The sequence below is a fragment of the Gorilla gorilla genome, chromosome 2, assembly GCF_029281585.2.
Source record: "Gorilla gorilla gorilla isolate KB3781 chromosome 2, NHGRI_mGorGor1-v2.1_pri, whole genome shotgun sequence".
Classification (NCBI taxonomy): Eukaryota; Metazoa; Chordata; class Mammalia; order Primates; family Hominidae; genus Gorilla; species Gorilla gorilla.
In genome coordinates, this window is record NC_086017.1 from 59,674,403 (window position 1) to 59,701,808 (window position 27,406).

The 27,406-nt window shown below is 51.3% G+C and overlaps 2 protein-coding genes across 4 annotated transcripts in view; both read right to left on the bottom strand.

Annotated features, from left to right (window-relative positions):
* Nucleotides 1-30: 30 nt before the first annotated feature.
* Nucleotides 31-12,543, bottom strand: UBA7 (ubiquitin like modifier activating enzyme 7). 2 transcript variants are annotated; one of them, XM_004034163.5, is made up of 25 exons: nt 12,437-12,543; nt 8,578-8,796; nt 8,325-8,493; nt 8,095-8,229; nt 7,908-8,014; nt 7,495-7,585; nt 7,254-7,389; nt 6,955-7,052; nt 6,716-6,862; nt 6,118-6,300; nt 5,829-5,936; nt 5,596-5,676; nt 5,361-5,516; nt 5,107-5,272; nt 4,822-5,027; nt 4,659-4,723; nt 4,386-4,569; nt 4,234-4,308; nt 3,796-3,979; nt 3,206-3,288; nt 2,841-2,933; nt 2,557-2,748; nt 896-988; nt 720-820; nt 31-259 (listed from the first exon to the last, which is right to left on the bottom strand). In XM_004034163.5, the coding sequence occupies exons 2-25, from the start codon at nt 8,631-8,633 to the stop codon at nt 130-132; spliced, it is 3,039 nt and encodes a 1,012-aa protein (XP_004034211.5). In that variant the 5' UTR covers nt 8,634-8,796; nt 12,437-12,543; the 3' UTR covers nt 31-129. The 2 variants fall into 2 exon arrangements, with proteins under 2 accessions (XP_004034211.5, XP_063559875.1); XM_063703805.1 differs by lacking the exon at nt 12,437-12,543 and adding an exon at nt 8,895-9,006.
* Nucleotides 12,544-23,000: 10,457 nt separating this feature from the next.
* The window catches only part of TRAIP (TRAF interacting protein), a 29,229-nt gene continuing 24,823 nt past the window's right edge, over nt 23,001-27,406 (bottom strand). The window contains exons 11-15 of one of the 2 annotated variants that reach the window (XM_004034164.3): nt 26,295-26,447; nt 24,394-24,442; nt 23,991-24,140; nt 23,832-23,882; nt 23,001-23,623 (exon numbers count right to left, since the gene is read on the bottom strand). In XM_004034164.3, coding sequence (XP_004034212.1) covers nt 23,501-23,623; nt 23,832-23,882; nt 23,991-24,140; nt 24,394-24,442; nt 26,295-26,447 — 526 coding nt within the window. In that variant the 3' untranslated portion in view covers nt 23,001-23,500. Of the gene's footprint in view, nt 23,624-23,831; nt 23,883-23,990; nt 24,141-24,393; nt 24,443-26,294; nt 26,448-27,406 lie in introns of those variants that run through there. The other variant, XM_063703807.1, reaches the window with a different exon arrangement.

The following is a 27,406-nucleotide window of genomic DNA, read 5'->3' on the forward strand; positions in this document are numbered from 1 at the left end:
CTATCAATCATCCATCCTCTCCGCTATGCCTTCCTTTAACAAGCATTTATTGAGTGCCTACTGTGGGCTTACAATGCAGGGCTTGGGATCCGGGGCTCCATTGAGCTAGGTGACAGGGTGGCTGCCTTGTCACAGCTCATAGTGCAGAGGTGGGAAGGCAGTGTCCTCCTCGTCACCCTCACAGCTCAGCTCTAGCACCAACACCCGCTGCCCAGGAGCAGGTACCTGGCCTGTCAGCTGCTGAACCAGTTCTGTCACCCTGGTGGGGGTGGGGTTTAGGGGAGATTGGAGAGGTGAGCCGTGGCAAGCAGAGGGCAGCCTGGCATGGACTAGAGAGGGTGCTGGCAGGCCGTCAGGAGCCCAAGCCAGGAGCAGGAGCTGCTCAAGACAGGAAACATCTGAAACTATTTTAGGAGCAGCTGATGAGGCAAGCAGGAGGCAGGAAGCTATGGGTCCCTTGGGAGTGGGCTGTGAAAGGGGGGCTGTGCAGCATGTGGGGAGCCCGTGGGGCTGGCCAAATAGGCAGCTCCTGAAGAAGACTCCTCAGGCTCTGGGCCCTCACCCCACCTCCAGCCTGTTTGCTGGCTCCATTTGGGGAAAGAATGCTTGGGAAGGTGTGAGGGGCCCAGAATGGGGCTGGGAAGACAAAAGGCTGTGTGGCCCCTAGCCCCAGCCTCCAGGGACTGGTGGGGCCTGTCTAAAGCCCCAAGTGGGCTCACCTGAGGGGCAGGTGCTGGGCCTGCTTTTCAGGTGGCCATCCAGCCGAATAGAGCAGGGCTGAGCCGTGCAGCAGGATCCTCACCCTCAACCCGTGCTGCTCCTAGAGGAGAAAGGTCAGACACCAGCTGGGCCGGGCTGAGCTGAGCCTGGGGGTTGGGGTAGCAACAGGGCACACCTGAAGATGAGCCAGCAGCGACTCCAGGGTCCTCTCAGGCTGCCCAGCTGGTACCTTCAGACGGTCCCAACAGGTCCACTTCAGGTGATGGAACTGGGATGAGGTAGAGGAGGAGTCAGAGACTTCTTACCTCCCCACAACCCCCATCCCAGTTACCAGCAGCCTTTCCTAGGGGAAGAGCTGGACTAGCAGGAAACAGGAGCCAGGGGGTGAGGGGCGGGGGGGAGGTGGGATCCGGGCCCAGAGTCTCAGCCCCCTCCCCGTCCAGGCTGGGGCCAGCACAGGAAATGGGGCTATGGGGCCCGCACAGGGAAACAGACGATCCATCACATGGGCCAGTTGTGAGAGTGGGGGATGAGGGGGTGGTGCTTCCTGAGGAAACCCAGAGCAGGGCCCCTGCAGCCTCTGATAAAGCTGCTTGTTCCTCAAAGACAAGGCTGGGAGCTGGGGGGCACATCCTGTCCCCCAATCTTGTATGTACTGCCAGTGCCTTGGGCTACTCATTGGGACACAGGGGCAAAGGGCACAGTGACCACCAGGGCCCCACTGTCCCAGAGACCCCAGCAGGGATACAATGCATAGAGGCTTCCTCCTCCTGTCCCCTCTTTCCTTCCAAGAGTCTTGGGGTTCTGGGACCTAGAGCTAAGGACAGAAGGATGGCTGGCAGGTATCTAGAGACCAGGACAGGGGGTGCTTATCAGCCCCTGAGAAAACACACTGGGGTCAAGCTGAGACTAGGCTAGAGGTGAGATGGGGGCTTCTCCTTCACCCGCTTCACTCTGTGGACAAAGGCAGCCTGTGTGCTGGTTAGAGGCAGGGTGCCTCACAAAGGGGCTCTGTGTGCTAGTCCAGAGGGACCCCAGGCTGCTCAGCAGAAACCCAGTGCTGGCCCATGACCTCTGCCCTCTCCCGTCATGAGGGCATTCCTTCTACCCTCATCCTTGCCCCAAGGAAATGCCAACTGCAGAGCCTGGGCACAAGGCTGGAGGCATTCACAGTGCTGCAGTCACAGGAACACAAATGCCCACAAGCCCAGGAACACACACATGTGCCCACATGCATCTCCATGCATGCCCACATTGAGGACACAGGAAGATGGGAGCCCTGCACTCCCATCTGATGCACAGATGTGCAAACTTGCTCCTTCCATACCCACACTCCGGGGATGCCCAGACCCCAGTTGCACTCACAACTGTGACACAAATACACTCAGGGCTGCAGACCCCACACCTCTAGTGGCAAGCCTATTACCTTTTAACTCAGCTTGTAGGAGGTAGGCCAGGGCCCCCGTACCATGCAGGGGGAAGCTAGACTCTTTCTGGGGCTGATGCCCTGGTCCCCTCCCCACTACCTACCCCTCAGGGGTACTCCAAGGAAGGAGGGGACTGTGGGGGATGTCTGGCTCCACTAATGAGTTAAAGCTGCAGCTCCCCCAGATCCTGGGCTTTGGAGGATTGGGGGTGGGGATGGCTGACGGCTGCTTCCTGTGTCTGACAGGTCCCAGCCTGGCTTCATAGCAGGAAGAGGGCTGCAGGGAGTCTTCAGGACTTCTGCACAGTCTGAGTTTCAGTGAGAGCCGGCAGCTAGATTGGGGCCTGTATGGGCAGGTGCAGGGGAAACCCAGGCCTAGTAGGGCTAAGGGTGGGGTATCATGGGCTCACCGTCTGGATGGCTGGGGCAAAAGGCATATAGCGGATGAGGTAGTTTTCAGCCAGATGTAGGTAGCTGTGGCGAAAGGCACTACGAGGCCGTGGCCCACCCACCACCTTATACAGCTCCAGGCCCAACAGGCCTGCCACGGCTGCTGTAGTGGTGGCAATGGCTGGGATAATCTGGCCCACAATTCGCTTGCTCTGCCAAGGACAAGAGATTTGGTCTGGGCCCAAGGCGTAGGGCCAGGGTTTGCCCTCCACCTCCAGGCCCAAGCCTCAAGGGGTGGGGTTACCTGGGCACGGTTGACCGGTGGAATCCCATAGTTCTGACATCTCAGGCTAGCTGCCGCTGCCACAAAGTCCACATGGAAGTTGCTGTCATCATCCTGTAAGGCCCAAGTCAAAGTAGTGTTAACACTGCAGCTGTGCCCCTCACCATGGCCCACTGCGTGTCACTGCACAGGTCTCCACACAGTTCTGTCGGGGGTTGCCCCACATCTCCTCTTGATCAGACAGGCTGAAGTTCAGGGAATGTGAGTTGCTTCCAGGGTCTTGCTGGGAGAATTCAGGCCAAGGGGCTCCAAAACTACCTTATTAGCTCCTGACCTTTCTCCACAAACTCCCCAGCCCCACTCCTCACTGCCACTTGGGCTCCCACCTTCTCAAACATCAGAGGCTTCAGGGGAGGGCCCACACTCCAGACTTCCAGGGCTTTGTTCAGTTCCTTCTGCTGCTCAGGGCCTGTCAGGGGAGGGGATGTTGAGGCAGTCCTTAGCCCCTGTCTCCTGCACTCTTCTTGGAACCCTGTGCCTATTCTTGGTCTTTGCCAAGCCTGTCACTTACTATTCCCTGATCAAATCAAGAAGCCCCCTTAATTAATGCTACAATCTCCCCTCTAGAAGCCCCAGTCTTCACCCGTGTGTGCTCATGACCTCTGTGACTCTGTCCTCACCTGCAGGCCATAGCTAGACACTCCCCAGGAACCAATGGACTTTATTTTTTTACTTATTTATTTTGCCAAAAATCTGCCACAAGAACTGGGATGTGGGGTAGGCAGCAGGGAGAAGACCTACTGAGGGACCAGAGGATAAGCCTGAAGCTACGGAGGAGTGAGGTTAGGAAGCCTGAGAGGTAGCAAATTGGCTGTAGATCCCCTAGGCCCTATCTTCCTTCTGCAGCACAGGCTGAGGACAGGACAGGTTCAGGCCTTTGAAAGACAGCATGAGGGGCCAGGGCCAGGAGCCTCACCAAACTCAGCAGAAGCCGAAGCCAGCTCTAGATTACTAGCAAAGATGGGGGCCATCTGTTGGGGGTCAGGCTGTGGCAGCAGCTTCAGCAGCTCCCTGAGTGCAGTCCAGTCCTGTGAGCCAGGCAGCCCATGCATCTGGGCATACAGGTTGGCAGCTGCCAGTACGTAGAGGAGGTGTGTGTCCTGCAGCCAGACCAAGAGCAGGAACAGAGGCATGGGTGCGAGTGAGCACCCATGTATGGGTGCATGGGGTGGGGGTCACTGTCCATTTGTGGATCTGTTTGAGTGCCTGCCTTTGCCTCACATGTAGACACCCATATATGCACAAGCATGGCTCTCTCTGGGCATCTATGCATCTCTGCAGAATGCAGAAATGCCTACCTCTGCTCTGAGGGGCCACATCTCTATCTTGGAGCTCCCTACAGAATCCCACTCACTTGGTTGGTGTCAAACTCCAAGGGCTGGGGACACTGTTTGGGACCCGACCAGAAGGGAGTTCCATCCTCAAGCACCTAGGTAGGTAAGTAGAAGCTGCTGGGCTCAGTCTGGTCCCCCTGAGCCCCCAGCGTCCCAACCCCTAGCCACACACTTTATTAGGTGGGAAGTGCCTCAGCAGCTGTTTGATGCCATAATGGAAGCAGAGTTTCCAGTGGCCAAGAGCCCACGCCACACAGTCTTGCCAGTTCTGTGGACGCACTCTCAGGACCCCAAGCACTGGCTTCAGTAAGGTGAGTGTCTGTGGCTCATCCATGTCTGCCAGGGAAGTGTGTGCCCTGCAGAGAGAGGAGGAAGTGTGAGACTGAGTCCTGCAGACTCATGCTTGGAGCCCTGGACTCCCATCTGCCTCTGTTGATGGCCTTACTGTTGGTGGTGGTTGATGGTCTCTGCAGACAGTCGGAAGAGTTCCTCAAACTCATGCCGGGCCCACTGTGGAGGAGGGAGGAAGAATGAGGTGTCAGGTGGAGAACAGGTCTGCAGCTGAGGGCTGAGCTGGGTGGGGTGGGAGTCTCCAGGGTGCTTCCTACCTGCAGGGTGTGCTCGGCTGTGCTAGGGAAGTACCGCACGGTACAGACAGGGTAGGGGGCATCCTCAGAAGCTGCAGCTGAGGCAGGGGCTCTGTAGGCCTCAGTCACATGTGGCATGAATACTGTAGCACTGCCCCAGGTGCCCGATGTGCCTGCCTCCAGCAGTGGCTTCAGATAGTGGGTGCAACGAGCAGCCACATAGTGCCCTGGCAAGGGAGCAGTGGGTCAGAAGTGGGACTGGCACAGCTGTGGGCAAGGGACTGACCTCCGAAGTCAAGCACTCACGGGCCTGGAAACTGTCCAGGGCAGCAGCCACACCATCCACACGGGAGAAAAAGTTATCCCCATAGATGTGCTCTGTGGTGGGATCCAGTGGGTAGGTGAGCGGGATCACCTGTAAGTCTGGGTTCAGGCCCCGGGCAGCTGCTGCAGCCACCTCTGCCTTGGGTCTCTGGGAAGAAGGCAGGAAGATGTTGGGTGGGAAGCTGTATGGGAGGATGGTCTGGGATGCAGGAGTGTGGAGAGGGGTCAGCACTCACACCAACGTCCTGGGACCTGAAGAGGAACTGACGGCTGAGATTGGAGCGCTCTATGTGGTCCATGTCAACAACAGTCAAGCCCCCGCTGTTCCCGGCCCCCAGTCCCACTAGGGCAAAGACTTTGAGCAGCTCACAACCAATGGCACCAGCACCCACCTGTTGGCAGGAACAGCCTTAGCCAGAGGGGCTGGGCTGGCTCTCCCAAAGGCACCCCCAGTCTCACCCCACAGCTCACCAGGAGGTAGTGCTGGCATCTCAGTTTCTCCTGAAAACCAGCCCCAAACACTGCAATTTGCCCATCATAGCGGCTGCCTCTCTAGGGGACAGAGACAGGGGCCAGTGATGGCTACTGGCCTGCATCTCCTTCTTACACTGAGTTTTCTGAATCAGGACCTGGAGGGCATTCCTCATGCTTCTCCCCTAGTCCTGATTTTGGACAAGGCTTGCACCCCTATCCCAGGCTCTCACCGGGGCACAGTCCTCAGGACTAGGAAGGAGCTCCCCATCTTCCGGAAGACAATCGAGGGCATCAAAGTAAAGCCACTGGTCCAGAGGCATGAACTTCCTGGAGATTGCCTAGGGGCAGCATTTCAGGCTGGGCACTCCTGCCACCTCCTGACCCCCCTCAGATCCTGGCTGGAGGCTTCACCCAGGTTGGTGGAGGCTCCAGGGCTGCTCTCTAGCGCTGGGTGCCCTCTGACACACACACTGATCTCCACATCTTCCCAGTACCCCCCACACCTATGCCTCTGCCCACCTTCAGCACTTCCTGGGCAGCTACTGCACCCAGCATGGCCACCATAGGGCTCAAGACACCTGCACTGCTTAGGGCGACTGTCCGCACTAGGGCCTCATCCAGTGGCTGTTCCAGTGGCTCTTCCTCTGTCTGCTTCAGTGGTTCCAGGTCCCGGGCCAGGCCCACCACGGTCTCTGCATCAACCTGTTGGTAGGACTCTTGTGGGCATAGTAGCCCCAGCCTGAGCTCTACTCCTGACTCAAATCCTTCCAGCCACCCTCCATCCACCCTGTTCCACAGAAGAGGAAGCAGAAGCCTGGGTGGGAAGGCCTGGCCCTGCTGCCAGCCTGCGCAGCACCACCAGAGGATGCCCAGTACCAGACAGCAGTCCAAGAGGCTTCACTAATCTGAGTGCAGCTTCCAGCACAGATCTGAGGGGTCGGGGTGTAGCAGGAGTCCCCAGGATGTGTGGCTGGCACTTCCATGGAACCAGTCTCTACTCTAAAGGCTGCAGTGTTGGGAGATCAAACTTGGATTTGTGAATGGTCATTGTTGCCTCCGGCAGGTGGGACCCCAATAAATGACAGAGGCTGGGGGTGGGAGCAACAGGACTACTCACAGGATCCCAGGGCTGGGGTGGCCGGCCATGGAGGTGCTGGAACTTGTGCAGTGCACAGAAGGCCTGATGCAGGCAGTGGGCATGGTGAACTTCCTGGGAGCTCTGGGCCACCACACAGGGCTGGAGCAGGGCTGTGTCCAGGGACTTCTGCAAGGGCACCTGGCTCAGGGTCTAGTCCAGAATGCTATGGGCCCCTCAAGGCAACCAAGCTCCCCTACCTCAGATGCACTTGCACTCACATGTCTCACAGTCTTGGGTCTCTTGACTTCGGTGATAGCCCCACCACGCAAGTACCGAGAGAAAGTTGTTGTGTCTCCAATCTCCAGGGACCCATCCTCTGGGGGAGTTCCAGTCTAGTCAGTAATGATCCTTGAGCCTGAGTAGTTCCCACACCCCATCCTATCTTGCATCTGTGTCCCAGACCTTGCTGCACCTTGTAGAAGGTGGAGGGAGAAAAACCCATCCCAAGGGCCAGGCTGTGCTCACTTCCAGTGGAGGCTTGGGCCCTGCGCCTGGAATTGGAATGGGATTGGCTTACCCCGCACGTGGATAGACCGGGGATCACAGTCGTTGAGCTCAACCATTCCCTCAATTCCCGAGAAAGTCACCAAGTCTCCATCACGGAAGTAGTGGGTATTGGCCCCTTTCCTCAGAGTGAGAATGCCAGGGGAGCCCTGGGTAGGAGGAGGCTTGGCTCAGGGTTGCCTGGACCTGCCTTCCACAGGCCCTGGCAGCCTCTCCTTGGTCAGCAGGTGAAATGCCTACAGCTCAGCACCCACCTGGGAGATGTGCTGGATGGCAGCTGTCAGGGGTTCTGCCTCTGTGGGGTCCTGCACAGTGAAGTCCTCACCAAAGTCACAGAACAACTGCCTGAGATGGGGTGGTAGGGGTCACTGAGGCGGCTTACAGATTGTACTTAAGGATAGGGGATACTAGGGCAGGGCCAGAGGGCCAGAATTGGGAAAGGAATGCAAGGAGAGGCTTGGGAACTAGAATTTGAGAGGGTTACTGGAGCAGGTCCGGAGGCTGGGTTGGAGGAACCAGAGGGCAGGACTGGGGACCAGAATCAGAAAGGCATGCTGGGATAGACTGAGGCTGGTTGGAGGGGCACTGGAGCAAGCCTGGAGCTGAGGACAGCATGAGGCCAGTCGCTGGCTGTAATATGGTAGGCTGGGCAGGCAGTCTTACTCACCCCACGAGGCCCCGGGTATCAGCTGCCAGAAAGCAAACTCCATGCTTATGACACAAGGTACCCACCTTCAGCTGCTCCTCCAGCTTTGCAGCAGTCAGCACCACCACCTGGGTGGACACAGTGATCAGCAGGGCCAAAACCATTGCTCAGCCCTTCCTGCTCTTGAGGGCTGCAGGCCTGAGCTGACCTGGAAGTCCAACAGCAGGTCCTCAGTGATGTCACCCGTGTGCACGACGACCTGGACAGCTCTGTTGAGCTGAGCCAAGAGCTCTTGAGAGGCCTCGGCTCTGCTCCTTTCCAAGTCCCGCTCTGAGAGGAGAAACTAGGGAGAGAGCCAGTGCAGCCTGAGCAAAGACACTCCTCTTGGGCCGTGCCCCCACCTTGGTCTGGCAGCCCATAGCCCCCCAGGACACTTACCTGGGCAGCCAGGTCGGACCAGCAGGTGGGGTGGGGATCATGCAGAGTGAGGCTGCCCACACCCATCAGAACCAAGTTCTTGGCCACCTCAGCCCCCAGACCCTGCAGGCCTGACACCAGGACCCTGGCTCCCTGAATCCTCTGCATGGCAGGTGAGCCCAGCACATACCTGTGGATGGGAAGCAGAAGGCAAGCAGTTGTAGATCAAGGTCTGAAGACCATCCCACTCTCCACCCCCCACCTCGGGCCTCACAGCTGTCTTGAATACAGCTCCTCATCCAGTAGCTTCGAAGCGTCCAGGGCATCCATCCTCAAACCTGGGGCTGAACAGTAGGCTGCAGCACTCAGAGATAGGGTCTTTGTGTAGGTGGCGGTGACAGTAGGGGCCAGTGCCCTGCTGTAGCCAGTGCAAACAGGAACAAAGGCCAAGGGAATAAGGGACGCTGCTAGTCACAGCTCTCTTCTGGCTCCTCTGGAGAAAAGAAAAGTGAAAGTTAAACTATGCTCTGAGCTGGCTCCTGATCCTGCCTCCAGACGCCAGCCCCAGACAGGCCATTCAGGGTCTAAAACCTGGGATGAGTTCCAGGACTCCCAAGAGGTGATCAGTCTCTGAGTGTCAGACCTGAGGGTGGGAGGCATGGGGCAGCCACATTCACACATGTTCTTATTTTCCTTTTAGACTTTTATTTTGAAATAATTATAGACTCATAAGAAGTTGCAAAAAAAAAAAAAAAATAGTGCAGAGAGGTCCTGTGTCTCCTTTTGCCTTCTTAGGAACCTGGGGCCAGTTCTCTGGGAGATGGACCACTGTTTGTCACGAAACTACGTAATAGCCAAACCAAGTGCTGTCTTAAGTTCTTTTTTTGTTGTTGTTGTTAATTTAGGTGAAATTCATGTAACATAAAGTTAACAGTTTTAAAGTGTACAATTCAGTGGCATTTAGTGCATCCACAGTGTTGTTCAACCATCACGTCTATCTAGTTCCAAAATATTTCATCACCCACAACGAACATACCAAACACATTCAATAATTACCATACATGTGGCCGGGCGTGGTGGCTCACACCTGTAATCCTAGCACTTTGGGAGGCCAAGGTGGGCGGACCACCTGAGGTCTGGAGTTCAAGACCAGCCTGACCAACATGGTGAAACCCCATCTCTACTAAAAGTACAAAAATTAGCCAGGCATGGTGGTGCATGCCTACATGTAATCCCAGCTACTCGGGAGGCTGAGGCAGAAGAATTGCTTGAATTCGGGTGATGGAGGCTGCAGTGAGCTGAGATCGAGCCACTGCACTCCAGCCTGGGCAACAGAATGAGACTCAGTCTCAAAAAAAAAAAAAAAAAAGAATCGCAAAATGTGACCTCTTATGTCTATTTCCTTTCACTTAGAATGTTTTCAACGTTCACAGAGTTTATAGCCTGTATCAATATTTCATTCCTTTTAATGGCTGAATAATAGTCCATTATATATATATACCACAATTTGTTTATCCATTCATCTGTTGGTGGACATCTGGGTTATTTCTAACTTTTGGATTTGTGAATAGTGCTGCTATGTCCTTTTTTTTTTTTCTTTTTGAGACAGTCTCACTCGGTTGCCCAGGCTGTACTGCAGTGGCACAATCACAGCTCACTGCAGCCTCGATCTCCTGGGCTCAAGTGATCCAGCTGCCTCAACCTCCCAAGTAGCTGGGACTAGAGGTGTGCACCACCACACCCTGTTAAAGTAGTTTTTGTTGGTTTGTTTGTTTTTGAGACAGGGTCTCACTCTGGTTGCCTAGGCTGGAGTGCAGTGGTGTGATCATGGCTCACTGCAGCCTCAGTGTCTTGGGCTCAAGCAATCCTCCCACCATAGCCTCCTGAGTAGCTGGGACCACAGGCATGCACCACCACATCTGGCTAATTTTTCTTTCTTTTTTTTTTTTGAGACGGAGGCTCGCTCTGTCACCCAGGCTGGAATGCAATGGCACAATCTTGGTTCACTGCAACCTCCGCCTCCTGGATTCAAATGATTCTTCCGACCCAGCCTCCTGAGTAGCTGGGATTACAGACACTGCCATCATGCCCGGCTAACTTTTGTATTTTTGTAGAGATGGGGTTTCACCATGTTGGCCAGGCTGGTCTTGAACTCCTGACATCAGGTGATCCACCCACCTTGGCCTCCCAAAGTGCAATTTTTCTTTTTTACTTTTAGTAGAGACGGGGTTTTGACATGTTGCCTAGGCTGGTCTCGAATCTCTGGACTCAAGCAATCTGCCCACCTCAGCCTCCCAAAGTGCTGGGACTACAGGCGTGAGCCACCGCACCTGGCTTTGGCTAATTTCTTAATTAATTACTTGCTTTTGTAGAGATTGGGGGTGGGTATTGCTATCTTGCCCAGGCTGGTCTCGAATGCCTGGCCTCAAGCGATCCTCCCACCTTGCCCTCCCAAAGTGCTGGGATTACAGGTGTGAGCCACCGTGCCCAGCCTGATTCTTGAACAAGTACTATGTTGCCCAGGCTGGCCTCAAAATCCTGGGGTCAAGTGCCTCGGCCTCCTAAAGTGCTGGGATTACAGGTGTAAGCCACGGCGCCTGGGCTGTTTTCAGTTTTTTTGGGCATATACACAGGAGTAGAGTTGCTGGGTCATATGGTAATTCTGTGTTTGTTTGTTTATTATTTATTTATTTATTTTGAGACAGGATATCACTCTGTCACCCAGGCTGGAGTGCAGTGGCGCAATCTGGGCTCACTGCAGCCTCAAACTCCCTTCCAGGCTCAAGTGATCTTTCTGTCTTAGCCTCCCAGGTAGCTGGGACTACAGGCATGCGCCACCATGCCTAGCTAATTTTTTGTAGAGATAAGGTCTCACCATATTGCCTAGGCTGGTCTCAAACTCCTGGGATCAAACAGTTCTCCCACCTCAGCCTCCCAAAGTGCTAGGATTACAGTCATGAGCCACCGCGCCTGGGTTTATGTTGAACTTTTTGAGGAACCACCAAACCGTCTTCCCTATTTTATATTCCTACCAGCAATACACAAAAATTTCTATATATCCACACTGTTGCCAATACTGGTTATTTTTCTTTCCTTTTTTTTAAAAAATGACACCAATCGTAGTGAACGTGAAGAGGTATGTCTTTATGGTCTTTTGTTTGTTTTCATTCAATAACATTTACTGGTGTGACAGAAGTACTAGGTACAGAAACCAGGGCTGGATTTTGAAGTAAAATGCTATCTTTAATAGACTCCAAAGAGTATTTCAGGAAATTCAATATCCATTCCTGCTTTTTAAAACTCTCATTAAAATAGAAATAGATAAAATTTTAAAATTGTGGTAAAATATACATAAGATAGAGTTTACCATTTAAACATTTAAGTGTATAATTCAGTGACATTTAAGTACATTCACAATGTTGTGTAACTAACTATCACCACTATCTATTTTTAGAGCTTTTTTTTTTTTTTGAGACAGGGTCTGGCTCTGTTGCCCAGGCTGGAGTGCAATGTCACCATTTTGGCTCACTGCAACCTCTGCCTCCCGGGCTCAAGCCATCCTCCCACCTCAGCCTCTGGAGTAGCTGGGACTACAGGCACAGCGCCACCACGCCCAGCTAATTTTTGTATTTTTTGTAGAGACAGGATTTCGCCATATTGTCCAAGATGGTCTCCAACTCCTGAGCTCAAATGATCTGCCTGCCTTAGCTTCCCAAATTGTTGGAATTACAGGTATGAATCACCGTGCCCAGCCAAAAATTTTTTTAAATTAGCTGGGCATGGGCCAGGCACGGTGGCTCATGCCTGTAATCCCAGCACTTTGGGAAGCCAAGGCAGGCAGATCACGAGGTCAGGAGATCGAGACCATCCTGGCTAACATGGTGAAACCCCATCTCTACTAAAAATACAAAAAATCAGCAGGGCGTGGTGGTGGGCACCTGTAGTCCCAGCTACTCGGGAGGCTGAGGCAGGAGAATGGCGTGAACCCGGGAGGCAGAGCTTGCAGTGAGCCGAGATCGCGCCACTGCACTCCAGCCTGGGTGACAGAGCGAGACTCCATCTCAAAAAAAAAAAAAAAAAGTGTGTGTCTCCCCATCCCCTCATTGCATCCCCACATTGGCTTCTTCTCTTACCATGTGGTCTCTGCACATGCCAGCTCCATGTTGTCTTCTGCTGAGTAGAAGGAGCCTAATGCCTTCACCGGAAGCAGATGCTGCTGCCACACTTCTTGTACAGCCCATACATCTGTAAGCCAAATAAATTTTTCTTTCTTTTTTTTTTTTTTTTTTTTTGAGACAGGGTCTCACTCTGTCTCCCAAGCTGGAGTGCAATGGTGCAAACATGGCTCACTGCAGCCTCCTGGGCTCAAGGAATTCTCCTACTTCAGCCTCCCAAGTAGCTGAGACCACAGTCGTGCACCACCACGCCCAGCTAATTTTTAAAAATTTTATAGAGGTGGGGTCTTACCATGTTGTCCAGGCCGGCCTCAAATTCTTGAAAGCAAGTTATCCTCCCATCTTGGCCTTCCAAAGTGCTGGGATTACAGGCGTGAGCCACCATGCTCAGCCGAGATTTTTTTTTTCTTTTTTTTGTTTTGAGACAGAGTCTCGGTCTGTTGCCCAGGCTGGAGCATAGTGGCGCAATCTCGGCTCACTGAAACTTCCACCTCCCTGGTTCAAGTGGTTCTCCTGCCTCAGCCTCCCAAGTAGCTGGGATTATAGGCATGTGCCACCAAGCCTGGTTAATATTTTTGTATTTTTAGTAGAGACGGGGGTTTTACCATGTTGGCTAGGCTGGTCTCGAACTCCTGACCACCAGTGATCTGCCTGCCTCAGCCTCCCAAAATGCTGGGATTACAGGTGTGAGCCACTGTGCCCGGCTGAGATTTTGTATGACTGATTCAATACCCTTACTAGTTATAGTAAGGTATTCTATTTCTTCTTTGAGACAGTTTGTTTAGTTTTTGTGTTTCTAGGAATTTATCCATTTCGACTATGTTATATAATTTGTTGGCATAGAATTGTTCATCATACCCTCTTACAATTCTTTTTTTTGAGACAGGGTCTCGCTCTGTCACTCAGGCTAGAGTGCAGTGGCACGATCACAGCTTACTGCAGCCTCAACCTCCTGGGCTCAAGCAACCCTCCCACCCCAGCCTCTTGAGTAGCTGGGACTACAGGCCCGTGCCACCATGCCCAGCTAATTTTAGTATTTTTAGTAGAGTTGGGGTTTCACCATGTTGGCCAGGCTAGTCTCCAACTCCTGGACTCAAGTAATCCGCCTGCCTCGGCCTCCTAAAGTGTTGGCATTACAGGTGTGAACCACTTTGCCTAGACTAGTTTGTTCTTCTTCTAGTTCTTTCAGGTATACAGTGAGATTACTGATTTTAGATCTTTTTGTTGTTTGCTTTTTGAGACAGGGCCTCACTTTGTAGCCCAGGCTGGAGTGCAGTGGCATGATCGCTGCTCACTGCAAATTCTGTGTCCCGGGCTCAAGTGATCCTCCCACCTCAGCCTCCCAAGTAGCTGGGACTATAGGCCTGCACCACCACACCGGAATAATTTTTGTATATTTATTTTGGTAGAGATGGGGGGTTCACCATGTTGCCCAGGCTAGTCTCAAACTCCTGGGCACAAGTGATCCTCTCACCTTGGCCTCCCAAAGTGCTAGGATTACAGGCATGAGCCACTGCACCCAGCCAGATCTTTTTTTAAAATACAGGTTTTTACAGTTACAAATTTCCCTCTCAGTTCATCTTTTACAGCATCCCACAAATTTTGGTGTATTTTCATTTTCATTCATCTCAAAGTGTTATTAATTTCCCTTTTGGCTTCTCCTTTGACCTATTGATTAAGGATGTATTGTTTGAAAGTCATGTGAGCTGGGCGTGCTGGCTCACACCTGTAATCCCAGCACCATGGGAGGATGAGGCAGGAAGGTGACTTGAACCCAGGAGTCCAAGACCACTCTGTGCAATATAGTGGGAACCTGTCCCTACAAACAAACACCAAAAAAAAACTCTAGCCAGGTGTGGTGGTGTGCACCACTAGTCCCAGCTATTCAGGAGGTTGAGGTGGGAGGATCGCTTGAGCCCGGGAGGTCGAGATTGCAGTAAGCCATGATCATGCCACTGCACTCCAGCCTGTGTGACAGAGTGAGACCTTGTCTCAAAAACAAAATAAAGTCTTATCAAGGAGGATGAAGGAGCAGAGAGTTCCAGGAATCCATCTCTCCACAGCAAAAATTGAGCTGGTTGAAATTATCTGAAGCAACCATTTTGGAAATTTGGTCTAGTAGAACATTTTCAGCATCCAGGGGAGAGGTTGATGAAGAGACTGGTAAACTTCAGTAAATTTTCACTTTTCTCATAGCAGCTGCTGCCTCCAGTCCAGTGATAAGCATCTACATGGAGAGCTCCTATAGACCCCTTCCTCTACACACACATAGTTTCCCCTATTGAAGTTGCTCCCAAATTTTGGCAATTATAAATATAGCTGCCATAAATATTTATGTACTGAGTGTTGTGTGAACATCATTTTTTAAAACTCATTTGCTAGCTTTGGGTTTTTAAAAACTCATTTGGGGCCCGGTGCAGTGGCTCACGCCTGTAATCCCAGCACTTTGGGAGGCTGAGGCGGGCAGATCACCTGAGGTCAGGAGTTGGAGACCAGCCTAGCCAACATGGCGAAACCCCGTCTCTACTAAAAATACAAAAATTAGCCGGGCATGGTAGCAAGTGCCTGTAATTCAGGAGGCTGAGGCAGGGAGAATTGCTTGAACCCAAGAGGCGGAGGTTGCAGTGAGCTGAGATCACGCCAGTGCACTCCAGCCTAGGCAACAGAGCAAGACTGTCTCAAAAACAAACAAACACTCATTTGGTCTTTGGAAAATAATGAAAAGCACAATTGCTGCATTAAGACTACATTTAGCTTTGTAAGAATGCCGTGGGTGTGGTGGCTATGCCGGGATTAAGACTACGTTTAGCTTTGTAAAAATGCCACAGATATAGTGGCTATGTCGGGCACGGTGGCTCACACCTGTCATTCCAGAACTTTGGGAGGCCTAAGTGGGCGGATTGTCTGAGCTCAGGAGTTTGAGACCAGCCTGGGCAGCATGGTGAAAACCCCATCCCTTCTAAAAATACAAAAAAATTAGCCAGGCATGGTGGTGTGCGCCTATAGTCCCAGCTACTCGGGAGGCTGAGACGGAAGAATCACTTGAACCCGGGAGGCAGAGGTTGCAGTGAGCCTAAATCGGGCCACTGCACTCCAGCCTGGGTGACAGAGTGAGACTCTGTCTCAAATAATAATAATAATAATAATAATAATAATAATAATAATAATAATAAATACAGGGCCGAGCGCAGTGTAATCCCAGCACTTTGGGAGGTGGAAGAAGGCAGATCACCTGAGGTCAGGAGTTCGAGACCAGCCTGGCCAACACGGTGAAACCCTGTCTCTACTAAAAATACAAAATTTAGCCAGGTGTGGTGGCAGGCGCCTGTAATCCCAGCTACTCCAGAGGCGAAAGCAGGAGAATCACTTGAACTTGGGAGATGGAGGTTGCAGTGAACCGAGATCATGCCACTGCACTCAAGCCTGGGTGACAAAAGCGAGACTCCCTCTCAAATAAATAAATAAAAATACAAAAATTGTTCAGGTGTGGTGGCAAGCATCTGTAATCCCAGCTACTCAGGAGGCTGAGGCAGGAGAATCACTTGAGCCCAGGAGGTGGAGGTTACAGTAAGGTGAGATCACCCCACTGCACTCCAGCCTGGGCTACAGAGCAAGACTCGGTCTCCAAACAAACAAACAAACAAACAAACTGCCAAAGTGTCTTCCAAAATGGCCATATACCACTTTGGATTCCTACCAGCAATGAATGAGAATTCCTATTGCTCCACATCTTATCAGCATTTGGTGGTGTCAGTGTTTTGGATTTTAGCCATTCTAATAGGTAGGTAGCGCCATCTTACTGTTTTAGTTTGCAGTTCTCTGATGACATATAATGTTGAACATCTTTTCATATCCCTACTTGACATCTGTATATCTTCTTTGGTGAGATGTGTATTCAGATCTTTGCCCATTTAAAAAATTGGGTGATATGGCCAGATGCAGTGGCTCACACCTGTAATCCCAGCACTTTGGGAGGCCAACGTGGGAGAATTACTTGAGGCCAGGAGTTTGAGACCAACTTGGCCAACATGACGAAACCCCATCTCTACTAAAAATGCCAAAAATTAGATGGGTGTGGTGGAGAACACCTATAATCCCAGTTACCCAGGGGGCTGAGGCACAAGAATTGCTTGAACCTGGGAGGTGGAGGTTGCAGTGAGCTGAGATCACGCCACTGCACTCCAGCCTGGGTGACATAGAGAGACCCTGTCTCAAAATGAATAAATAAATAAAAATAAAATTTGAGTTATTTGTTTTCTTTTTTTTTTTTTTTTTTTTTTGAAACAAAGTCTCACTTTGTTGGCCAGGTTGGAGTAAAATGGCGCTATCTCGGCTCACTGCAACCTCCGCCTCCCGGGTTCAAGCAATTCTCCTGCCCCAGCCTCCCGAGCAGCTGGGATTACAGACGCCCGCCACCAAACCCAGCTAATTTTTGTATTTTTATTAGAGATGGGGTTTCACCATGTTGGTCAGGCTGGTCTCAAACTCCTGACCTCGTGATCCGCCTGCCTTGGCCTCCCAAAGTGCTGGAATTACAGGCGTGAGCCACAGCGCCCAGCCTGTATTTTTTCTTAGAGATGGGGTTTCGCCATGTTGCCCAGGCTGGTTTCAAACTCCTTGGTTCAGGCGATCCTCCTGCCTCGGCCTCTAAAAGTGCTGGGATTACAGATGTGAACCACTGCACCCTGTCTAATTCCAAAGTTTATATGGAAAAGCAAAAGACCAAGAATAGCCAACACAATACTGAAGAAGAGCAAAGTCAGTGGAGTGACACTTCCTGACTTCAAGACTTACTATAAAGCTACAGTAATCAAGACAGTAAGGACTGGACATGGTGGCTCACACCTGTAATCCCAACACTTTGGGGGGCTGAGGCAGGAGGATCACTTGAACCCAGGAGTTTGAGACCAACCTGTCTACACGTGAGACCTGGTCTCTATTTAAAAAGAAAAAAAAAGGGGGGGAGCCAGGTGTGGCAGCTCATGTCTATAATCCCAGCACTTTGGAAGGCTGAGGCAGGCAAATCACCTGAGGTCAGGAGTTCGAGACCAGCCTGGCCAACATGGTGAAACCCTGTTTCTACTAAAAATACAAAAATTAGCTGGGCGTGGTGGCATGTTGCCTGTAATCCCAGCTATTGGGAGGCTTAGGCAGGAGAATTGCTTGAACCCGGGAGGTGGAGGTTGCAGTGAGCTGAGATTGCGCCACTGCACTCCAGCCTGGGCAACAGAGTGAGACTTCATCTCAAAAAAAAAAAAAAAAGAGAAAAAAAAAGAAGGAAAGAAAATCAAGACAGTATGGTGTCAGCAAAAATAGACCAGTGAAACAGAATAGAGCCCAGAAACAGACCCACACAAATATAGTCAACTGATCTTTGACAAAGGAGCAAAGGCAATTCAATAAAGAGTAGTCTTTTCACAAATAGTCCTGGAACAATTGGCCATCCATATGCAAAAATCAAAATAAAAATCTAGACATATCTTAGACCTTTCACAAAAATTAACTCAAAATGGGTCATAGACCTAAATGTAAAATACAAAACTTATAAAACTCCTAAAAGATAACATAGGGGAAAATCTAGGTGACCGTGGTTTGGTGATGACTTTTTTCTTCCTCTTCTTCTTCTTTTTTTTTTTTTGGAGACAGAGTCTTGCTCTGTCACCCAGGCTGGAGTGCAGTGGCGTGATCTTGGCTCACTGAAAACCTATTTACTTTTCAGCTCCAGAGTTTGTCAGGGATAGTTTGTCAAAAAAATTCTTCCTGTGGCCAGGCATGGTGGCTCACGCCTGTAATCCCAGCACTTTGGGAGGCTGAGGCGGGCGGATCACCTGAGGTTGGGAGTTCAAGACCAGCCTGACCAACATGGAGAAACCCTGTCTCTACTAAAAATACAAAATTAGCCGGGCATAGTGGCGCATGCCTGTAATCCCAGCTACTCGGGAGGCTGAGGCAGGAGAATTGCTTGAACCCAGGAGGCAGAGGTTGCGGTGAGCAGAGGACGTGCCATTGCACTCCAGCCTGGGCAACAAGAGCAAAACTCCATCTCAAAAAAAAAAAAAAAAAAAAATTCTTCCTGTGAGTGGGCCATACTTCCCTGGTTCTTCATATGCTTTATGATTTTTTTGAGAACTGAATATTCTGGCCAGGCACAGTGGCTAACACCTGTAATCCTAGCACTTTGAGAGGCTGAGGCGGGCGGATCCCTTGAGACCAGAAGTTTGAGAACAGTCTGGGCAATATGGTGAAACTCCATATCTATTAAAACTACAAAAAAAATTAGGCCAGGTGCAGCGGCTCACACGTCCAGCACTTTGGGAGGCCGAGGCAGGCAGATCACCTAAGGTTGGGAGTTCAAGACCAGCCTGACCAACATGGAGAAACCCCATCTCTACTAAAAATGCAAAATTAGGCCAGGTGCAGTGGCTCACGCCTGTAATCCCAGCACTTTGGGAGGCTGAGTCAGGTGGATGACGAGGTCAGGAGTTCAAGACCAGCCTGGCCAAGATGGCGAAACCCCATCTCTACTAAAAAAAGTACAAAAATTAGCCAGCTGTGGTGGCAGGCATCTGTAATACCAGCTACTTGGGAGGCTGAAGCAGGGAATTGCTTGAACCTGGGAGGCAAAGGTTGCAGTGAGCCGAGATTGCGCCACTGCACTCCAGCCTGGGCGACAGAGCAAGACTCCGTCTCAACAACAACAACAATTAGCCGGGCGTGGTGGTGCATGCCTGTAATCCCAGCTACTCGGGAGGCTGAGGCAGAAGAATTGCTTGAACCTGGGAGGCAGAGGTTGCAGTGAGCTGAGATTGCGCCAACTGCACTCCAGCCTGGGCAACAAGAGTGAAACTCTGTTTCAAAAAAAAAAAAATTGCCAGATGTGGTGGCACATGCCTGTAGTCCCAGCTACTCGGGAAACTGTAGCCTGGATGACACAGACCCTGTCTCAAAAAACAAACAAACAAAAAAAACAATAAAAATAGAACAACAAAAAACCACCCCAAACTGAATATTCTGAGTATTTTTTTGTGGTAACTCTGGAAATCTTATTCTCCCACTCCTCAGGGATTGCTAATTTTTTTTTTTTTTTTTGACACTGGCAACTCTGTTGCCCAGGCTGGAGTGCAGTGGTGCTATCTCGGCTCACTACAACCTCTGCCTCCCGGGTTCAAGTGATTCTCCTGCCTCAGCCTCCTGAGTAGATGGGATTACAGGCATGTGCCACCACGCCTGGCTAATTTTTTGTATTTTTGGTAGAGACGGGGTTTCACCATGTTGGCTCAGATGGTCTAGAACTCCTGACCTCAGGTGATCTGCCTGCCTCGGGCTCCCAAAGTGCTGGGATTACAGGTGTGAGCCACTGTGCCTGACCTAAATTTTTGCTTGTTGAGGGCTGGAGCCATCTGTGATTTTTTTCCAAACGATTTATGCAAAGTGTGTGTCTCTTGTGTGTGTGTGGTCACTGAAGTTTGTTATCTCTTATAAAGTAATGGTAAAAACCACAATTACTTTTGCACCAATCTAACATTTTATTTTGCAGCAACCTAATTTTTTATTTATTTATGAGACAGGGTCTCACTCTGTTGCCCCGGCTAAACTGCAGTGGTGTAATCACTGCTTACTGCAGTCTCCAACTCCTGGAATCAAGCAATTCTCCTACCTCAGACTCCCTATTAGCTGGGAGTCTGCAGGCATGCACCACCACACCTGGCTAATTTTTAAAATTTTTTGTGGAGCCAGGGTCCCACTATTTTGCTCAAGCTGGTCTCGAACTCCTAGGTTCAAGTATTCCTCCTGCCTCAGCCTCCCACAGTGTGAGCCACTGTGCCCGGCCTCTATTATCTCTGTAGTCAGCCAGTGAGTGAGCTGACAAAGATTTTCTGGCTTAAAAAACAAACAAAAAAAGGCACGAGTCCTTTAAATCTTCTGATATGTTGCCAAGGTGGGGTGGGGTGGGGTATTAATGCAGGAATTGCATCTAAGAGGCTGAATGAAACCAAGGCAAGCATCTCAGAGTACCTCCAGGTCCGTCAAAGCGCACAACCCCAACATTTTTGGAGGGCAAGGTTCCCGTGCCTGTTCTGGCACCAGTCAGCTGCTTTCAGAACTGGTGCTGCTATCCCCACAGCCGGATGGGGCTGAGGAATGGGAGAAGTAGCTGCTTGATTCACACTACTCTCTTCATCAAGCAACCCCCTTGTTAAATTTCCAAGTTCTGAAACAGTTGATTACAATCACTGCTCTTTTCAGCTCAATGGTTGCTTTGATTCAGGAACCAACCCCTAGAGCTTCCAGTTCCACCATTATGCATGCCTTCACTCCACACTCTTTTGATTACTATAGCTTTGTAGTTAAGTTTTTAAATTGGGAACAACTTTTATCTTTTCTTTAAAACAATTTAAAAAAATGTTTTGGCTATTCAGAGCCTCTTGCAATTCCATATAAATTTGAGAATCAGTTTTCAAATTTCTGCAAAAAAAAAAAAAAAGGCCATTGGAATTTTGATAGGGATTGTATTGAATTGTAGAATGCTTTGGGGGTTATTGCCATCTTTAAAGTCTTCCAATCCATGAACACAAGATATCCATGTATTCAGGTCACAAGTTCATTTTTTGGTAATCATCACACCTATCTATTTCCAAAACTTTTGCATCACCCTAGACAGAAACTCTGTGACCATCAAGCAATAATTCCCCTGCCCCCTCCCTCTATCCCATGCTAACTTCTATTCTGTCTCTGTGAACTTGCCTGTTCTAGACACCTCATGTAAGTGGAATCATACAATAGTTCTCTTTTTGTGTCTGGCTTATTTCACCTAGCTGCCATAAGTTCTTAACCTATACGCAACACAGATCCCCACTTTATTTTTATTTTTGGGAGTCTTGCTCTGTCGCCCAGGCTGGAGTGCAGTGGAATGATCTCGCTCATTGCAACCTTTGCCTCCTAGGGTCATGTGATCTTCCCATCTCAGCCTCCCAAGTAGCTGGGACTACAGGTGCACACCACCATGCCCAGCTAATTTTTGAATTTTTGGAGAGATGGGGTTTCACCACGTTGGCCAGGCTGGTCTTGAACTCCTGGGCTCAAGCAATCTACCTGCCTTGGCCTCCCAAAGTGCTGGGATTATGGGTGTGAGCCACCGTGCCTGGCCCAGATCCCCACTTTACAGATAAAGAAGCTGAGCCCAGGGGCCAGGCACGGTGGCTCATGCCTGTAATCCCACCACTTTGGGAGGCCAAGGTGGGTGGATCACCTGAGGTCAGGAGTTTGAGACCAGCCTGGCCAACATGGTGAAACCCCATCTCTACTACAAATACAAAAATTAGCTGGGCACAGTGGCACGTGCCTGTAGTCCCAGCTACTCAGGAGACTGAGGCAGGAGAATCACTTGAACCCAGGAAGTGGAGGTTGCAGTGAGCTGAGATCATGCCACTGCACTCCAGCCTGGGTAACAGACTGAGACTATGTCTCAAAAAAAAAAAAAAAAGCTGAGCACAGAGAGGCCAGGTAATTTACCTAAGATCACTCAGCTGGTAAGGACGGTGCTAGCAGCCAGCCCCTACACTCTTAACCTGATGCTTCGCTTTGCATCACTAAACCTCCTTGGCTCAAGTCATCTGCAGAGGGGCCAAAACTCATAACCAAGAATGGCACCTCCTTGCCACAAAGCCCCATACTCCTCCAGATACGCTAGAGATCAGCTGGGAAACCTCCACTGCAGCACTCACTCACTCCCTGTGCCTCTTACTCCCCGTGCCAGGCCCATGCTGGGTCCTGGGAAAACAGGTGAACTCCTACCTAATAGTGGGAGAGGGAAATTTAGGAGACTTCACCCAGGCTGGAGGTCAAGAAGGGAAGCACTTTAGAAGAAAGTGCCGTTGGCTGGGCGTGGTGGCTCACACCTATAATTCCAGCACTTTAGGAGGCCAAGGTAGGAGGATCGCTTGAGCTCAGGAGTTTGAGACCAGCCTGGGCAACATAGCAGGACCTTGTCTCTACAAAAAATAAAAAAATTAGCCAGGCGTGGTGGCACGTACCTGCAGTCCCAGCTACTCAGGAGGCTGAGGTGGGAGGATCACCTGAGCCTGGGAGGTTGAGGCTGCAGTGAACTGTGATTGTGCCACTGCACTCCAGCCTGGGAGACAGAGGGAGACCCTGTTGCAAAAAAAAAAAAAAAAAAAGAAAGAAAAGAAAGAAAGTGCCTTTGCAGTCAAAAGTCAAAAGGTAGCAATTTGGCTACCAGTGGTCGCTGGTTATTTGCTGTGAGTACACTGTATAGATAGATTTCCATTTACTTGTTCACTTTCCTACTTATGGCCTTTAGGCTGTGCCCAGGTTAGAGACTGTGAGAAAAGCTGCATGATCTCATTCTTGCTAGAGACTTCCTGTGCCCCATGAGAAGGGATATGCCTAGGGAAGGAACTGCTGGATCTGAGGCTAGGTGATGTTCCTGCTTTAGAAAGTCATGCCAAACAGTTTTCTAAAGTGTTGGTGCAAATTTACACTCTCAGAACCAGGAAGAAGAGATTCTTTTTTTTTTTTAATTTTATTTTACATGAAAATCTTCCATCCTCTCCATACATCCCATGCTATCCTCCATTCCCCACCCTGCTTGGCCCAGGCTATGCCTAGAAGCAAGTCAAAGGCAGGTAGAAGCTCAGGCTGAGGCTGCCTGAGATGCCTCAAGCACTCTGGTCCACAGAGACAGTCAACAAGTGACCGTGGTCTCCAGGCCCAGAGTCTGACCACATCTGATCATGGCTATAAACAGGAGCCTGGCAACAGGAGCAGGACCTGCTGACAGGATCAGTGGGCTGGTCATGTCAGCTCCCAGTCGTAGGAGTGGGGCAGGGTGAGGGCAGGAAGAGCAGTCTCTGGGTGTCACACTCACCCTCACCTGTTTGTCTGCCCTTACGCCTCAGGCTGCTCCCGAAAGTGGGGCTCTGTCCACAAAACCGCTGCCTGGACAGTCCTTGACCTACAAGTTGCAGGCATGTGTCTGGCCACTGGTCAGACTCACTGTTCTCACGACCACAGGAAGGTGTCCAGCTTGGCCTGGGAGAGAGAAGGCACTGTCTTCACCCTCACCCTCTGCTTAGCCTTGGTCTTGGGCTTAACAGGCAATGGGCGGATCATGACTGTGTCAGTCTGGAGGAGCTGTCAAGGAAGAGGCATGGAGAAAGGACTGCAATGCACGGCAAGAAAGGCTCAGAGCCGGGGGTGGGCGGCCCTGGTACACAGAATGAGCCCAGCACTGCACACCTGAGGCTGTTGGCACTGGCAGGCTGGGGGTATAGGTGAGGCATAGTATGGGCTCCACAGCTCAGCTCAGCTCAACATCACAGAAAAAGGATACAGCCTGGATGAATTTTGTCCGGCCACCGAGCCCATCGAAGCCTGTCCTTACCTAGGGTGGAAGGAAGAGATGAGTGGGCCAGGCTAATGGGCTGGGGGGCTGGCCACCCATTTCTACCCAAGAGGGCTGGCTCCTGCCACTGTGGGAAGCCATACTCACCACATCTTTGCTGCAAGAGGACTCTGACCTGGGCCTCTTGGGCTGTTTCTGGCCCAGGATGGCATTCCGGACAAAAATAGGGAAGGCACCAACCAGTTCCTCATCTGGCTCTCCTGCACAGCTCTGGCCACCCAGTGAGAGCTGGGACTCCTGCAGGGAAGACCCCAGGGCCAGACTTGATGAGCTGGATGTCAGCAAAGGAGGGAGGGTAGTGGTGGTGGAACAAGATCAGGATCTCTGATGCCTCACTAGGAGGCAGGAGGGATAATGAGTAGAATCCCAAGGGTGGCTCTGAAGTACCTCAGTCCTGGACCAGGAGTGACAAGGCTCTGGCAAGACCGTGCCCTCCCAAAAGTCCAGTCCTGCCAAAGGTTAGACTGTGCTTCTTCTAGAAAGCTCTTACCTTCCTGGGGCCTTTGCATATCTTCTTGGGGACACCCTGAATTGGGGAGCTACAAGAATGAGAGAGAAGGCAAGGGGTAGGTAAGCAAGACATGGGGGCAGGTGAACCAGGCTCAGCACACGCCCCTTGGGGAGTTACTATGTGGCACTGCTGCTGCCATGCCTGCATTCTGGGCAAGGCACCTCAGTGATCCCACCCCAAGTGCAGGTCTGTTAACAGCTGGACAGCCACAGCCAGTAGGGTGGCAGAGACAGGGATGACTGGGGATGACTGGACCATGTCCCAATCCTGTGGCTTCCACTCAAGGCCAAATTCCAACGCTCCTCAAGTCCTCGGGCACCTCACCATGTCCCAGGCTCTATATGGGGCTGAAGAGCCCAATCAACTCACCACCCACGGGAGGAAAGCCAGTCATGCCCTGATACGAGCAAAATAAATTTAATGAGCTCAGGCCTAGTCCTGTCTTCCCAGAGAGGGGACACTACCTCCACAAGAGCCTCAGTAAGTTAGCCTTTCAGTAAAGTAGCCCACAAAATCCTCTCAGAACACAGGGCCAAGCCATCTCCCTAGAGAGTGTGTCTAAGAAGGGCCTGGGGCAGAATAGCGCATGGCCCCAGGCCCTGGTCTCCCAATCCCAGCCCCAGAGCCAGAAACTGTATTTCCATCCAATTCCTGGGGAACCCAGCAGCTGGATACCCTCTCGTGGCATTTTCCCTGGTGGGTGAGAAGATGGTGATCTAAGGCTGGCCCTGTGGCTTCTCAAGCCATAAGGACAAGAGTGGGATCAGGGCCTGGTGACTGACTCCTCTGCTCCTGCCCTAACAGCCTGTGGTAAGGCTACATGACAACCAAGGCTCCAGGAAGGACGAGCTGAGTTAGGGACTCTGAACTTCACTACCTCCTTCACTACCTCCACAGGCCATGAAGGTGGTGGAAATGTCTCTGAAAGGCCTGGCAGCCTGAAGACCCCAGGTGTCCACCTTCAACCTTTACAGCGGAAGAGAGGCAATGGGAGGAAGCCAGAGTACACAGCAGACACTGACAGGATCCCTGAGGACTACAGCCCACGGGTCCTAGGTTTGTTTCTCATTGCTACCAGGCCTCGCCCTCTACAACAGGGGTGCTCATGCCCCCTGAGGTTTGGGAGGTAAGACAGCCCAGCTGGCTTGCCCTCTTGCTCCCTTCCACCTCCACTGTCTAGCATCTCAGTTTCTTTCTCTTTCTCTTCTCTCTGTACAAAGTCTTTGAAAAAGAGGAAACCTGCCCAGCCCTTGACCAGCCTCACCTGAACAGTACCTGTATGAATGAGTATAGTCCTTGTCTCCACAGTGAATTACACTTGGCAAACCTGGCCAAGGAGACAGCCTCCCTTTTTCTGGTCCCACTGTACCCCAGAGCAGGTTCCACCTGCCCCACTGGAGTTCTGGACAGCTTCTCATGCCTGCCCCTGTGGGTCACCCCCTTGGGTGATAAGGCCCTGGGCTCTGTGGTTTGAGATGATCCTCCCTCAGGCATGAGCCTCAGAGGCAAATATAGAAGAGGAAGTTCAGAGTCCCTGGCTCAGGACTCTGGTGGGCAGGCCTTCAAGGTATTGGGAGCACCCTCTCCAACTCCACCAGCCCAGACCCACCCCTTCTGGCATCACTGCATTCTCTCTAACTTGCATTCCAATACCTTTGCCTTGAAAGGTGATGGTGAGGAATAATGAGACAAGAGAAGGGGTTTGCACAGATTGAGTGCTCAGGTGAGGGAACAAGAGGTAGCTGGAACCAAAGCCATGGCCAAGCCTAGGCAGCCCTCACTGCCCCATCAGCCACTCAGAGCTAACAGCACAGGGCCTGCAGAGCTGTCTTAGCTATCCCCCTACCAGCCCATGGACAGTGCCAGGGACTACCACTCACTGTGACTTCTCTAGGCAAAGTTTTTTGGAGTAACCATGCTGGGAGCTGGAGGGCCGGGCTGGGGGAGTATCCACATCAAAGGTAGCATTGAGATCAATATCATCACGGAAGGATGGCCGGCGGAGCTTCAGATTCACCTCCACAGGGGCTGGGCTGAAGGTAGAGATGACCTGGTTACTTGGGGCCACAGTGGTAACCCAGGACAACAGCTCCTGAAGCATCAGAGATAACTCAGCTCCAGGGACCTGGAGCCCACTCCTGACTCAAGGCCACCCCTCAAGAAAGCCCTACTCTCGGCCAGGCAGTGGCTCACGCCTGTAATCCCAGCACTTTGGGAGGCCGAGGCGGGTGGATCAAGAGGTCAAGAGATCAAGACTACCCGGGCTAACATGGTGAAACCCCATCTCTACTAAAAATACAAAAATTAGCTGGGTGTGGTGGCTTGTGTCTGTAGTCCCAGCTACTCGGGAGGCTGAGGCAGGAGAATCGCTTGAACTCGGGAGGCAGAGCTTGCGGTGAGCCGAGATCGCGCCACTGCACTCCAGCCTGGGCAACAGAGCAAGACTCTGTCTCAAAAAAAAAAAAAAAAAAAAAGGTTAAATTTAATTTAATTTAAAAAGCACACAAAACTCCATGTATAGTGCAATTACATGATTTGGCACCCCCCCACCACTCCCACATGCAGAAAAAGGAGAAGGAAATATTCCAGATGTCAACCGTAAGTACCTCTATGATAACTCCCTATTTTCCAAATTCTCAATGAGTGTGTTTTTACTTTTATAACGCGGGGGGGGTGGGGGAGTGAAGTTTTATTCTATTAAAAACTACAGCCGACAGGATTCTTCCAGCCCACCCAGACCTGGCAGGGCTCCCCACCTCCTGTCATACAAGGAGAACCCTGGGGAATGGCAAGGGTAGCTCCAAAGATGCCTTCTTTCCTTCCTCAGGAACTTTTCAGAGCTGCACCACAATCCCACTCCCACTGGGGTGTACACATCAGAGGGAGGAAGGCTACCTGCATTGATCTGGGTGGCTAAGCAATCCAGGCAGCCTGGACTATTTCTTCCTTTCCCTGTCCAGGACCCTAGAAGCTCTACTTCTGTCCCCGCCTG